This window comes from Geotrypetes seraphini, chromosome 4 (assembly GCF_902459505.1).
Source record: "Geotrypetes seraphini chromosome 4, aGeoSer1.1, whole genome shotgun sequence".
Lineage (NCBI taxonomy): Eukaryota > Metazoa > Chordata > Amphibia > Gymnophiona > Dermophiidae > Geotrypetes > Geotrypetes seraphini.
Window position 1 is genome coordinate 300,381,753 of NC_047087.1, and position 13,528 is coordinate 300,395,280.

General features: G+C 47.3%; 1 protein-coding gene across 6 annotated transcripts in view; it reads left to right on the forward strand.

Moving 5' to 3' along the window:
* Positions 1–13,528, forward strand: part of SORCS3 (sortilin related VPS10 domain containing receptor 3) — a 1,299,528-nt gene that overhangs the window by 1,137,980 nt on the left and 148,020 nt on the right. For all 6 annotated transcript variants that reach the window (XM_033941704.1, XM_033941705.1, XM_033941708.1 and 3 more), the window contains 2 exons: positions 9,164–9,281; positions 11,398–11,531. In XM_033941704.1, coding sequence (XP_033797595.1) covers positions 9,164–9,281; positions 11,398–11,531 — 252 coding nt within the window. The remainder of the gene's footprint in view (positions 1–9,163; positions 9,282–11,397; positions 11,532–13,528) is intronic.

Consider the following 13,528-nt stretch of genomic DNA (forward strand, 5'->3'; position numbering starts at 1 on the left):
CAAAGGCCTTTCCCCCCTTAAAGGTCTGCCTGTCCCCCCTTGAAGGCCTGCACCCCCCTTGAAGGCCTGTCCCCCCCCTTGTAGGCCTGCCCTCCCCTTGAAGGCCTGTCCCCCCCTTGTAAGCCTGTCCCCCCCTTGAAGGCCTGTCCCCCCCCTTGAAGGCCTGCACACCCTTGAAGGTCTGCACCCCCCCGAAGGCCTGTCCCACCTTGAAGGTCTGCACCCCCCCGAAGGCCTGCACCCCCCCGAAGGCCTGTCCCCCCTTGAAGGCCTGTCCCACCCCCTTGTAGTCCTGTCCCTTCTTTGAAGGCCTGCCTTCCCCCCCTTGAAGGCCTGTCCCTCCCCCTTGAAGGCCTGCACCCCTTGAAGGTCTGCACACCCCCCGAATGCCTGTCCTCCCCCTTGAAGGCCTGCCTCCCCCCTTAAAGGCCTGCCTGCCTGTCACCCCCCCCTTGAAAGCCTGCCTGCCCGCCCGCCCCACCCTGAAGGCCTGATGCCCCGACCCACCCCGAAGGACCGCTCGCCCCCCTGGCCTCCCCGCAACACCTATGAAGCAGCCGCAGCAGGATCGCGACGTCAGCGATCCCTGCGCTGCTTAGGCGCTGCTTCCTGCGCCGCGGTCCCGCCCCTCCTCTGACGTCAGAGGAGGGGCGGGACCGCGGCACAGGAAGCAGCGCCCAAGCAGCTCAGGGATCGCTGACGTCGCGATCCTGCTGCGGGCTGCTTCATAGGTGGTGCAGTAAGGTCAGTGGGGCGAGCGGTCCTTCGGGGGTGGGGGGGCACTGAATGGCAAGGCCGGGAGCACCCCCTTAGGGCTGGCACCCAGGGTGGACCGCACCCCCCGCCCCCACCCTTGGTACGCCACTGCTCATCAGTGATATCACAATGGCTTAATTGTTCTATACTTGGCTCACTTTTACTACATTTTGATTTCTAGAGTGGCACAGTGGTTAAAGCTATAGCCTCAGCACCCTGAGGTTATGGGTTCAAACCCAGGGCCGCCATCAGGGCAGTACTACCAGTCCTGCATTCAGGGGCCCGGAGCTGACAGGGGGCCCGGGCTCCCCCAGGATCCTAGGCAGTGTTCTAAGGCAAGGGCGCCAGTAGCTCGCCAAGGCAAAGTGAGTCGATCACCCAGGACTCACTTTGTCTTGGCGATCTAATCTATCAGGCCGATCAGTCTTCCTCTCCCCGACGTCAATTCTGCAGTCGGAGAGGAAGTTCGGGCCAGCCAATCGCTGCCTGGCTGGGCAGAACTTCCTCTCCGACGGCAGAATTGACGTCGGGGAGAGGAAGACTGATCGGCCTGATAGATTAGATCGCCAAAATCCTATCCGACCCTCCCTTCTACGCATGTGCCCCCCCCTTCCATTCCCCCATACCTCTTGAATTGTACCCGGCACGAGCAGCACCACGAACCTGCTGCCCTTCGTCATGTCGGCTCTCCCTCCGAGGTCACTTCTTAGGCGCGGGACCCGGGAGTGGCGTCAGAGAGCGCCAACACCGTTTCGGGCAGCAAGCTCGTGATGCAGCTCCTGCTGGGAAAATGACCCCTCCCCTCTTTTGCTAAGAGGCGCTGGCCGATTTAGCGCACGCTAACGATTATATCCTATGGATGCGTTAGCATTTAGCACGCAAGGGCCGCGTTAGCATTTTGCAGGCGCTAATCATCGCGTGCTAAAGTGGGTAGCGCGCCTTAGTAAAAGGACTCCTTAATGAGGTACGAGGGAAGGAGAGCAAGCACATGACAGAGGAGATCGGAAAGAAGCGGGGGGGCACCACTCCCCCGCCATCCCCTTACTGCACCACTGATAAAGATTATTGTAATGGTGTACAGCTGGGCACATACATTGTTATTCCTGGAGGGCTCACAAGGTTTATTTTTCCCGGTTGCAGACAAACTCCAGAAGGCACAGAGAGACTTGGAAACAGGTGCACCACACTCCTGTAACTGAGATTGCTATTAAAGAGATATGAGGATGCTGTTGAGTCCCCGGAGAAACGATAATGTTTAATAAAATTTAATTTCTGCAGAAAGGTAGCCAAAAAAGCACTCGAAAATCAAGCAAGCAGGCAGAGTTAAGAGTAGTTAAAATGATATTTGGTGCCCCCGCTTCTGTAAACAGTGCAGCTGAATTATTCTGCTGGACCATTGTTGGGAGTTTTGGATGAGAACGGTAAAGCAAGCCGGAATCGGGAGACCGCAGGGACTTTGTACTGAAGTCTGGGAAAATAGATAACTCTGTTTTTATGCTTTTATATGCATGCATAAAGGTAACACAGGAGATATAGTTTGCAATCAGATCCTGCAGTGAAAATGTGAACTAGAGCATCCAGCAAATATAGATATCCTGGCCCCCTTTTTTGTCTCTTTTTTATTTTTGTGATTTATCTTTTGTATTTATTATTTCAGCTTCTTCTTTGTCTAGGGCAATGAAACTCCCCCCTCGCCTCCCCCCCTCCCCCCCAGCATTTGTAGTAGACTGGCCACGCTGGCATTATTTTTTTCTCTTGTTCTATATTTCATGGGGATTTAGTGAAAAGCTGCTGTAAGTCAATAGATTTTTCTTTATCTATGATGTACTCTCTCTTTGTCTAGAAAATTTGATTCATTGCTTGAAAGGAGATGAGACTGTTTTGAAAGCGGGGTCGGGGTGGGGGGGGGAGGAAAAGGGTAATAAACATTGCAACAGCGGATACTAATTGACCATTACAGAAATCTGAAAATATGCGCCTGAAGTTGAGTGGGATGGAAGACTGAGTAGGAGCAAATGGGATAATTAAGAGGGAAAAACAGTGGAACTTGCGAGTGGGAAGATGAAACTCTTTGTAAAAGATGTATAAGGGATTTAAAAAATAAAAATAAAATAGTGATAACAGGAAGGGGAATGGAGATAAGGCCAGTGGACAGATGAAATTAAGCAACTAGCTGCAAATTTTAGATTTTGAAACAGTGACTAGAGATGTAAGTTGGGGGAGGGGGAAGGAATACAGATTTTCACTCATACTTTTTTTTAGCATCGCTTAAGAGAGCGTCGCATAAGAGGAGTCGCTTAAGAGGAATAAAACTTTGGATTGCAAGTAACTTGGTTTGCAAGTGTTTTGCAAGACAAGCAAATCATTTTATTAAATTTTAACTTGATATACAAGCAATGTCTTGTAACAAGTACATACAGTATACACACGTCACAACTGAGCCAATGATTCTTCTCTCTCTGACGCTGCGGGAGTGTAGTGACTGTTCTAAATGAGCAAAATCTTGCATGTCTGAACTGTAGGGAGCATGAGGTAACACCTCCCAGCCGTATTTGCGTAGTTTTTCAATGATAACATTCCCTATGTGCGGGCGAGCGTTGTCTTGAAGAATGAGTGGCCCAGCCAAGAACAACTGAGGTCGGGTTTTGTGCATTTTTCTGCGCATTTTTTTTGCAAAAAATCATGATAATACACTGCTGTGACACTTCTTCCACATGGAACTTTGTCTGTGATGATGATGCCTTCATGATCATATGCAAAAATCATTTGTTTGACTTTTGATTGAGCTTGTCAAAATTTTTTTGCTCACGGGGAAGATGGAGCTCTCCACTCGTCTTTGAAAAACTACGTGAATACGGCTGGGAGGTGTTACCTTATGCTCTCTACAATCCAGACATGAGTCCACCAGACTTCGACCTTTTTCCAAAGTTGAAACAACCTATGCTTGGACATCGTTTTACATCTCTGGAAGAGTTTTCTTCCGCCGGTACCCGAGCCATTCGGCAACTGAACTAAAATGGTGTCTTGGATGGAATAATGAAGCTTCCCGGGTGTTGGGACTTGGTCATTGCAAAGCAGGGAGACTATATTGAAGGATTGTAAAGAAATACTTGAAAAAAAAAAATAAAACATGTAAATTTAAAACAATAGTGTGCATTATTTATGAAAGAACCCTTGTATCATACCGGCTCGTGCTAAAAACCTCTAGCCCAGTTTGATAAAAGGGGCTCCAAGTTTGTGATAGTAAATGGGCTTAGGGCATCCTTTAGTGGACCTTTTCTGAGCGCTAAGCCCATTTCCGGTGTGGCGGTCAAAAATGACTTTTTTTTTTTTTTAAACTTGTAGTATTTCTGATTGTGTGCTAATGGTGGCCTTAGTGCATGGTCTGTAGAAACGAAGCCAAATCAGAACCTCTACGACAAAGGTGAAAATCCAAACACCAACAAAGATGCAGGCCGAGAAGCTGAGAACCAACAAAAATCAGCTGAGGTCCAAAGTATGGCTGGTGTGCAGTTTTATTCATCAAATCACAAAGTCTTGTGCGACGGCTCGACACGCACGTGTTTCGGCCTCTACGGCCTGCTTGAGGAGTCTTTGTAAATCCAAAATAGGATTACAGTGGTGCCTCGCATAACGAACGCCTCGCACAACGAACGCTGCACACAACGAACTTCATGTCTTGATTCACACAACGAACTTCGTTTCACACAACGAACTTCACACAACGAACTTCGTTTCACACAACGAAGTCGCCCGAGCTGCCGATGTATTGCATCCTTCCGCGCAGGCAGTCGTTAGTCACTGCGCTTAACTGCCCTCTCTCACTGTATACAGTCGTCCTTTTAAGATAAACTCAATATTTTTTATATATCATGGCTTCTAAAAAAAGCAGGAAGGTGATTTCTGTTGAAATGAAACGGGAAATAATTAGAAGGAGTGAATGTGGGGTAAAACAGTGTGACCTCGTCAAAGAGTTTGGCCTCAGCAAGACCACCATTTTCACCATTTTGACAAATTTATCTTTTTTTATGTCATCTTAGCATATTTTATGCTGCAGAACGAATTATTTTTTTTAACATGTATTGTTATGGGAAAACGCGTTTCACATAACGAACTTTTCGCATAACAAACTTGCTCCTGGAACGAATTAAGTTCGTTGTGTGAGGCACCACTGTATTTGTATGATGGAGGTGCTCATAAGTCAAAACACTCAAATCAACCATAAGAAGCACTTGTGCGCGCTGACCGAGAGGCTGAAACGTGGCCATAGCGAGACTTGTTCAAAGAATTTGAATTAAATAATAATAATAGTAATAATAATTTTATCCTTATATACCACCAAAGCCATAATAGTTCGAGGCGGTTTACAATTAGAGGTGCTGGACAATCAGAGAAAAGTTTACAGTTAAAGGCTTCTTCAGTACCCTGTGATCATCTCCACTGTTCCCCTCTTTTACTAAAGTGCGCTCTCCGATATGACGCATGACCTACTTCTACTGGAGCGCTGGTCTAGGTCCTGGCAACTCAGTTTCAATGCCAAAAAATGCAAAGTCTTGCACCTGGGAAGTCAAAATCCATGCGAGACTTACACCCTAAATGGCGAGATCCTGACAAGAACTGAAGTAGAAAGAGACTTAGGGGTGATTGTCAGTGAAGACATGAAGACTGCCAATCAAGTGGAGCAAGCTTCATCCAAAGCAAGGCAAATCATAGGTTGCATACGCAGGAGTTTCGTCAGCCGTAAACCTGAAGTCATTATGCCATTGTATAGATCCATGGTGAGACCACCCCTGGAGTACTGTGTGCAATTCTGGAGGCCGCATTACCGCAAGGATGTGCTGAGACTGGAATCAGTCCAGAGAATGGCCACCAGGTTGGTCTTGGGACTCAAGGATCTCCCATACGAGAAGCGGTTAGGGAAGTTACAGCTCTACTCACTTGAGGAACGTAGAGAGAGGGGAGATATGATCGAGACATTCAAGTATCTCATGGGCCGCATCGAGGTGGAAGAAGATATCTTCTTTTTCAAGGGTCCCGCGGCAACAAGGGGGCATCCGTGGAAAATCAGGGGAGGGAAACTGCACGGGGACACCAGGAAATTCTTTTTCACTGAAAGGGTGGTTGATCGCTGGAATAGTCTTCCACTGCAGGTGATTGAGGCCAGCAGCGTGCCTGATTTTAAGGCCAAATGGGATAGACACGTGGGATCTATTCACAGAGAAAGGTAGGGGAGGGTCATTGGGGTGGGCAGACTAGATGGCGCGTGGCCCTTATCTGCCGTCTATTTCTATGTTTCTATGCTGTACTCACTCGAGGAATGCAGAGAGAGGGGTGACATGATCGAGACATTCAAGTATCTCACGGGCCGCATCGAGGTGGAAGAAGATATCTTCTTTTTCAAGGGTCCCGCGGCAACAAGGGGGCATCCGTGGAAAATCAGGGGCGGGAAACTGCACGGGGACACCAGGAAATTCTTTTTCACTGAAAGAGTGGTTGATCGCTGGAATAGTCTTCCACTTCAGGTTATTGAGGCCAGCAGCGTGCCTGATTTTAAGGCCAAATGGGATAGACATGTGGGATCTGTCCGCAAAGATAGATAGGGAGGGTCATTGGGGTGGGCAGACTTGATGGGCCGTGGCCCTTATCTGCCGTCTATTTCTATGTTTCTATGATTTAGCGCACGCTAAACACTAACACGTCCATAGAATTTAATGGGCGCATTAGCATTTAGCGCACGCAAAATCGGCTAGCGCGCCTTAGCAAAAGGGCTCCACACGTGTTTGTCGTGCTTTGTGGAGTTTGTTCTTCTGTTTTTGCCAGGTTCAAATGTATAGGCATCACTTTTAATCCCTTAAATGAAGATGAATTTTCAGCTGGGGGAAAAAAAAAAAGATCCAATGTGTGGCCACAATTAGAGCATATGCATATATTTAGGATCCACAACAACAAAAAAAGGGGATCCAAAAAAGATCTGCAGAAAAAATCAGCCAGGAGCAACCAAAACAAAACTGCAGACTGTGTACGAGATGCAGGCAAATTTTAATATGACAAGAACACAATATATAAAACTCTTTTACCAATAAAGGGACCCGACACGGTCCGTGTTTCGGACTAACCTTCGTCAGGGGTCCATGGTAAAATAGGGGGGGGCTAAAAAATGCCACAAAAAAATGAAGAATCTCGATGGGATGCCTGTGTGTATCAAGTTCGCCGAAAAAGCCAACATTTTTTAGCCCCCCTATTTTACCATGGACCCCTGACGAAGGTTTGTCCGAAACACGGACCGTGTCGGGTCCCTTTATTGGTAAAAGGGTTTTATATATTGTGTTCTTGTCATATTAAAATTTGCCTGCATCTTGTACACAGTCTGCAGTTTTGTTTTGGTTGCTCCTATATTTAGGATACAAACATAAAAGTGTAAATTTAGGAGCTCATTTAGATACAGTGGGGGGCACAATCAAAACTTTTAAACGTCCAAAAACCTGCTTAAGTCGGCACTTGGATGTCCTAATAGCAGGGGCATCCAAGTGCCGATAATCAGACCCGACTTTCTGGGCATGCAGAAGCACTTCTAAACTGCTGAATGTCCATAGCTCAAAGGGGTGTTTTGGAAGGTATGTTATGGGCGGGAAACGGGCAGGCTTAAGCCTCGACATTCTGCAGTGATAATCAAAGCTTTCCTAGAGGGAGCTTAGATACCGGCAGTTAGACCTGCTTTAGTTGCGTCTAAGTGCCCCAAAGCTGCCCAGACGACCACTGGAGGGATTAAGGCATGATCCCTTCTTACTCCCCCAGGGGTCACTGACCCACTTCCCACCACCCATAAATGGGGATTCCCCCTGCCAGGATCAGCTAAACTGGCAGGGAAATTCCTCCCTTCCTCCCTCCCTCACAGGCACTGATCCCCCAACCCCATCTACAGAGAGCTCCCACAGTACACTCCTCCTGCCAACATCCCTCGACACTCCCAACAGCACTGGCAACACCCCCTCCACACACACACATCACCCACCCCTGATACCCCCGACAGCACATCACAATGTTGAGCCAATCAGGGCCTTAGGCCCCTCCTACTGCATCCCAAGATGCAGTGGGAGGGAGAAGGCCCACCATTCACAGCAAGCAGCCCTCTAGGCAGGAGCGGGCTTCCCTCTTGCTGATTTTGCAGCACAAGATACGGGAATGTCGGGTGATGTGTTGGGAGGGGGGGGGGGAGGAGGTTGCCAGTGCTTCTGGAGTGTCAGGTGATATGGGGATTGTTGCCAATGCTGTCAGGGGTATCGGGTGATGTGGGGGGGGGGTGTTGCCAGTGCTGTCGGGGCATCAGGCGATGTGTGTGTAGGGGGGGTATTGCCAATGTTGTCGGGGAGTCGGGTAATATGGGGGTGTTGCCAGTGCTGTCGAGGTGTCAGGTGATGTGTGTGTGGGGGGGTGTTGCCAATGTTGTCAGGGAGTTGGGTGATGGGGGTTTTGCCAGTGCTGTTGGGGTTATCGGGTAATGTGGGAGGGTGTTGCTAGTGCTTTCAGGGTGTCAGGTGATATGTGAGATGTTGCCAGTGCTGTCAGTGATGTCAAGAGATGTTTGGGGGGAAGGGCTGTAGTGTCTGACCTCACTGTGGAGGGAGCTAGGGGATCAATGCCTGGGAGGGAGAGAGAAATCTCCCTGCTTGTTCAGTTGATCCTGGCAGGGGGAATCCCCATCAGCTGAGCTGGCAGGGATCCTCGAAACCGGCTCAGCTGGTGGGGATTCCCCTGTCACAATCAGACACGTTAGTTGGGCACGTCTACAAAACTCGCTTTTGTGTGTTTTTCTTGTGGACGTTTTTATTTTTGAAAATGACTAAAAAAAACGATAGATGTCCTAAGGACCCAAACTTAAGCAAAGGTCATTTTCGAAAATAAAAGATAGTCGTCTGGCAGCTTTGAAAATGAACATTTTTTTCTACTGGTTTTGTGGAAGTCTTACCCCCAAACGTCCAACCTCAGACTTAGACGACCTATCGAAAATGCCCCATCCACGTGTACTAATGCAGTAGTACACATGAGTAACTTTAGAGGTAAATTGGGATTTTCATGTTTCTGGGCCCTCGGGCTAATTCAGTTATTTTTACATGCTTAAGATTTGTCAAAGTGGTGGGCAGGATTCATGTTTTTAATTTTTCAATATGCTTTAGGTGGGGTTTTTTTTGTTCTTATAAAATGTTGTTATGGTCTGCTGTTTATCTCATATCTTAAGATTTCCTTACACTTTATGATTTTTACTGTATTGTGTAGTCTTGTGAGCCACTTTGGGCTCAATTGATCCCTTGGAAATGCCAAATTAAATGCTAGTTGATCCATTGAAATGCCAAAATAAATGAGCTGGTCAATGAGCTAACAGCTGACTGACTCTTTCTTCCTTGCCCAGAGTATTTGGACACTTCAGCCTCCGTTCAGAATGGCAGCTAGTGAAAGTTGACTACAAATCCATCTTTGGAAGGAGGTGCAACGAGAATGACTTTCTGATGTGGCATTTGCACAATCAGGTACTGGATAGAACTCTTTGGTACATCCATTCCCTGGTCTGTATTGTCTTCAGGGAAGTGAACAGGCATTGAATGGTCTAGAGTAGGGTTGTAAAATCCGGACAACCTACACCCGTCCCCAGGCCCACCCATCTCCGCCCCAGTCCCGCCCTAGCTCTGCCCCAGTCCCGCCCTAGCTCCGCCCCCTCCCCCTGCTGCCTGCTATGGTCGGGCAGGAGGCTTTTCAAAACTCGGACAAAGTGCCGGGTTTTGCAAAGCCATTTGGAGCTCCGGACATGTCCTCAAAAGGAGGGTCCGGGAAAATCCATTTGTCTGGCAACCCTAGTCTAGAGGTAGAATATAATTAGAATGCTGACATTTTTTCTCTACAGTGCTGTTCAAATCAGTGTCAGAGGAGTGTGGCAGATGGTGTGATCAGTTATGCCATGTCACATTATTTCGCAGTCCTTGTATTGATATATTGGGCAGAGGTTTCAATTCTTTTGAGACTGTCGCTATGTACTGAACTATTATATGCAACATACAGGTTATGTAATTGCTCTTTCCAAAGCAGTGGTAAGATGTTGCAGCTGGATATACTAAAAGTTAAACCTGGGAGCTCAGATCTAATTCAAACTTCTGTAGCCACTAACGTCATGCATTCGCCTATGCACTAGATGAGGTTTTCGAAGATAATAGTTTGTAAATCTTCATGAATTGGGGGAAATCTAAGTCAAGCAGCTGTTCCTAGCAACTCAGCTAAGGTGCACCAGACCAGAGCACCAGTGGCGTATGTCACCACGACACTTGTCTTCTAAATAATTATGCAGACAGGGCTCTGAATATTGGCAGGACCTGGTTAACTCTCTTAGCTCCACCCCTAGAACAACACGGAACTACACTTCTCCCTCCATATTCGCCGTGGTAGGGGGATTAACAGAACCGCAAATACAGAAAAACCGCAAATAACTTTTTCATATGTTATTCGCTGTTTTCTATTTAAAAAAACCATCGTGAATATGGTGAAACCGCGAATAACATGGTGAGAGACCTGGCCTGTTTCTAAAGGAGAGGCAAAACACGCCGAAGAAAGTGCTGGGAATCAGCGATTTCTCTATGCAAGCTGACGCAATTTGGGGGGGGGGAGGAGCCAGCAAGCTTTAAACCGTGAATAATCAAAACCGCGATTACTGAAACCGCAAATACGGAGGGAGAAGTGTACTCAGATAGTGCCGGCATGGACAGACACTCTCTGGTTAATTACTGCTGAATATCATCCCAGGAGATGGTCAGCATGAGTTAACCAAGTAAACGCTGTTCATATCCAGTTGACTTATTCTGAATCTTAACTTCTTTGTAAACCCTATGCTGTCAATCAAGACGTGTCAACCTCATTCTATACCCTATCCTGTCAAGCAGGGAACCTCACTTCAACCCTATTCTAAACCCTATCTTCTCAATCAGGCTATATCAAGGTGTGTGACAGTGGCTCCTTTGTGGATACTAGGCAGAGAATGACACTGTTTTTAAAAAGAACCCTACAGCTGTTCTATAAGGTAATCTGACGCAACAGATCTGGGAATCTGAATGCCAGTTCACTATGATTGTACTTCTATATGCCTAGATTTTAATACATGACGAGTACAGTAAGTTTTGCCACCAATATATTATGAATCAGCCGCTATATTCCTTACCTATATCTCTAGTAAAATGTGAACGTATCCTTAGTCCTATGCCAATATAATGCGAATGTACCCTTCTTCGTATGGCTTAGTCCTACAGTTACCCCCTCTTTTACTAAGGTGCGCTAAATGCTAACGCGTCCATAGACTAACATGCATGCGTTAGTGTTTTAACATGCGCTAATCGGTTAGCACACCTTTGTAAAAGAAGGCCTAATATAATGTGAATGTACCCTTCTTCGTATGGCTTAGTCCTACAGTTTTAGTAAGGTGCGCTAATTGTTCTTGAACAATACCCCTAAAATGAAAAATGAAATAAAAATGAAAAAAATAATAATAATAATAAGGAAAAATGAATAGGGGATTATCAATAAAAGCAAGAAGGTGGACCAAACAAATTCTTAAACATTGATGTAGATGGGAACACAATTTTTGTTTTTCTATTTTTAATGCAGGGAGAGCTTTGCGTCATGGGGGAAAGAAAAACATATAAGAAGCGCCGGCCCGGATCCCAGTGTGCACTGGGAAGAGATTACTCTAGAGTCATAATATCAGAGCCTTGTCTCTGTGCTGACTGGGATTTTGAATGGTAAGTAGTTTAATTAATATTAAATACTGTTACAGTAAGTCGTTGCCAGAAGCAAAATTGGAAAAGGTACAGGAAAAGGTGACGAAAATTATTAAAGGAATGGGACAATTTCCCTATGAAGAAAGACTAAAGTGGCTAGGGCACTTCAGCCTGGAGAAGAGGCCGCTCAGGGGAGATACGCTAGAGGTCTATAAAATACTGCATGGAGTGGAGTGCGTAGATGTGACTAGGGGGCATATAATGATACTATTAAGTAGTCAATTTAAAATAAACCTGAGGAAAAAAAAAATATTTTTTTAACTCAACATATAGGGCTCCTTTTACAAAGCCGCGCTAGGGCCTTAACGCGTGGAACAGCACACGCTAAATTGCCCCGCGCACTAGCCGCTACACCTCCTTTTGAGCAGGGGGTAGATTTTCGGCTAGTGCGCGCTAATCCGGTGCGTGCGCTAAAACGCATAGCGCACCTTCGTAAAAGAAGCCCAGAATTAAACTCTGGAATTCATTGCCAGAGAATGTGGAGAAAGTAGCATAGCAGGGTTTAAAAAAGGTATGAATAAATTCCTAAAAGAGAAGTCCCTAAGCCATTATTATGAATTGATCTGGGGAAATCCACTGCTTACTCCTAGAATAAGCAGCCTAAAATCTGTTTTACTCTTTGGGATCTTGCCAGGTACTTGTGATAAAATCTCACTGGCTACCGATTGCTTGTAGAGTAACCTATAAAATCCTATTACTGGCCTTTGAGACAAAGATTACCCAACAGCCAGAATTCATTAACAGATTACTCATCCCTTACACACCATCAAGAACACTACGATTGCAAAACCAGCATCTCTTAGTAATACCTTCACCACAGCAAATAATTTGTGATACCACATGTTCCTCAATATTTTCAGTCACAGCCCCGCAATTATGGAACTCTATCCTCCTCTTTTACTAAGGTGCGCTAACGTGTCCATAGACTAACATGCACGTGTTAGCGTTTAGTGCGAGACTAAATCGATTAGCGCGCGCTAATCTCTGAGAGGGTGAGATCCAGAAGGCCTGAGCATACGCAGATACTCAAGGCTCAGCAGCAGATTGGCGGCAGGCACTTTCTATCACCGGCGGCGCAGGGGTAAGGACAGGGCCAGTCAGGGAGGGGTGGGGAGGAGGCGATAGCAGCGCCAGTGGCCTCGGGTGGAGCATGGGAGTCGGGGTGCATCCAGCAGGAGTGAGCCAGTACCTGAGTGTCCTTCAGAGGGGGTAGTGACATCCGGGGGGAGGGGCAGCGTCCGGGAGCGGCAGGGCCAACGGTACCAAGTTGGGCTCGGTGGTGGCAGCAGTTTGCTTACAGCCAGCACCCTGGAGCCGGGGCGCACCATCACCACCCGCACAACCCACAGTGAGAGGCAGCGAACATTAGTGAGGCAGCAAACAGCAGCAGAGGAGGAGAACTGGAGGAGCCGCGTGGATAGGTCTGTGGCAGAGGCAGCAGTAGAGGCGTCGCTAATGGTCATTAAGTTTTTGGGGATGTGGAACGAATTGTTCTAGTTTACACTAACTCTTATGGGAAAAGTTGCTTTGATATACGAGTGTTTTGGTTTATGAGCATGCTTCTGGAACGAATTATGCTCGTAAACCAAGGTACCACTGTATATATACCGTATTTTCACGTAGATAACGCGCACCCGTGTAAAATGCGTACACGAGTATAACGCGCGAGGAACTGTAATTTATGTAAATAATTTTTTATATACCGCGCACACCTGTATACCGCGCATGCCGCCCCAACTCTCCCGTCGCTGCCCGACTCTCCTTTCGCCCGCCCCGACTCTCCTCTGGCCAGCCCGACTATCCTTTAGCCCGCCCCGACTCTCCTCTCCCCCTTGAAGTCCTGTCCCCACCCTGAAAGCCTGATGCCCCCCCCCTGACGTCTGATTCACCCCCCCCACTGGACCTCTCGCACCCGCACCCCGCCTCACGCTGGAACACGCACCCGCACCCCCACCCAG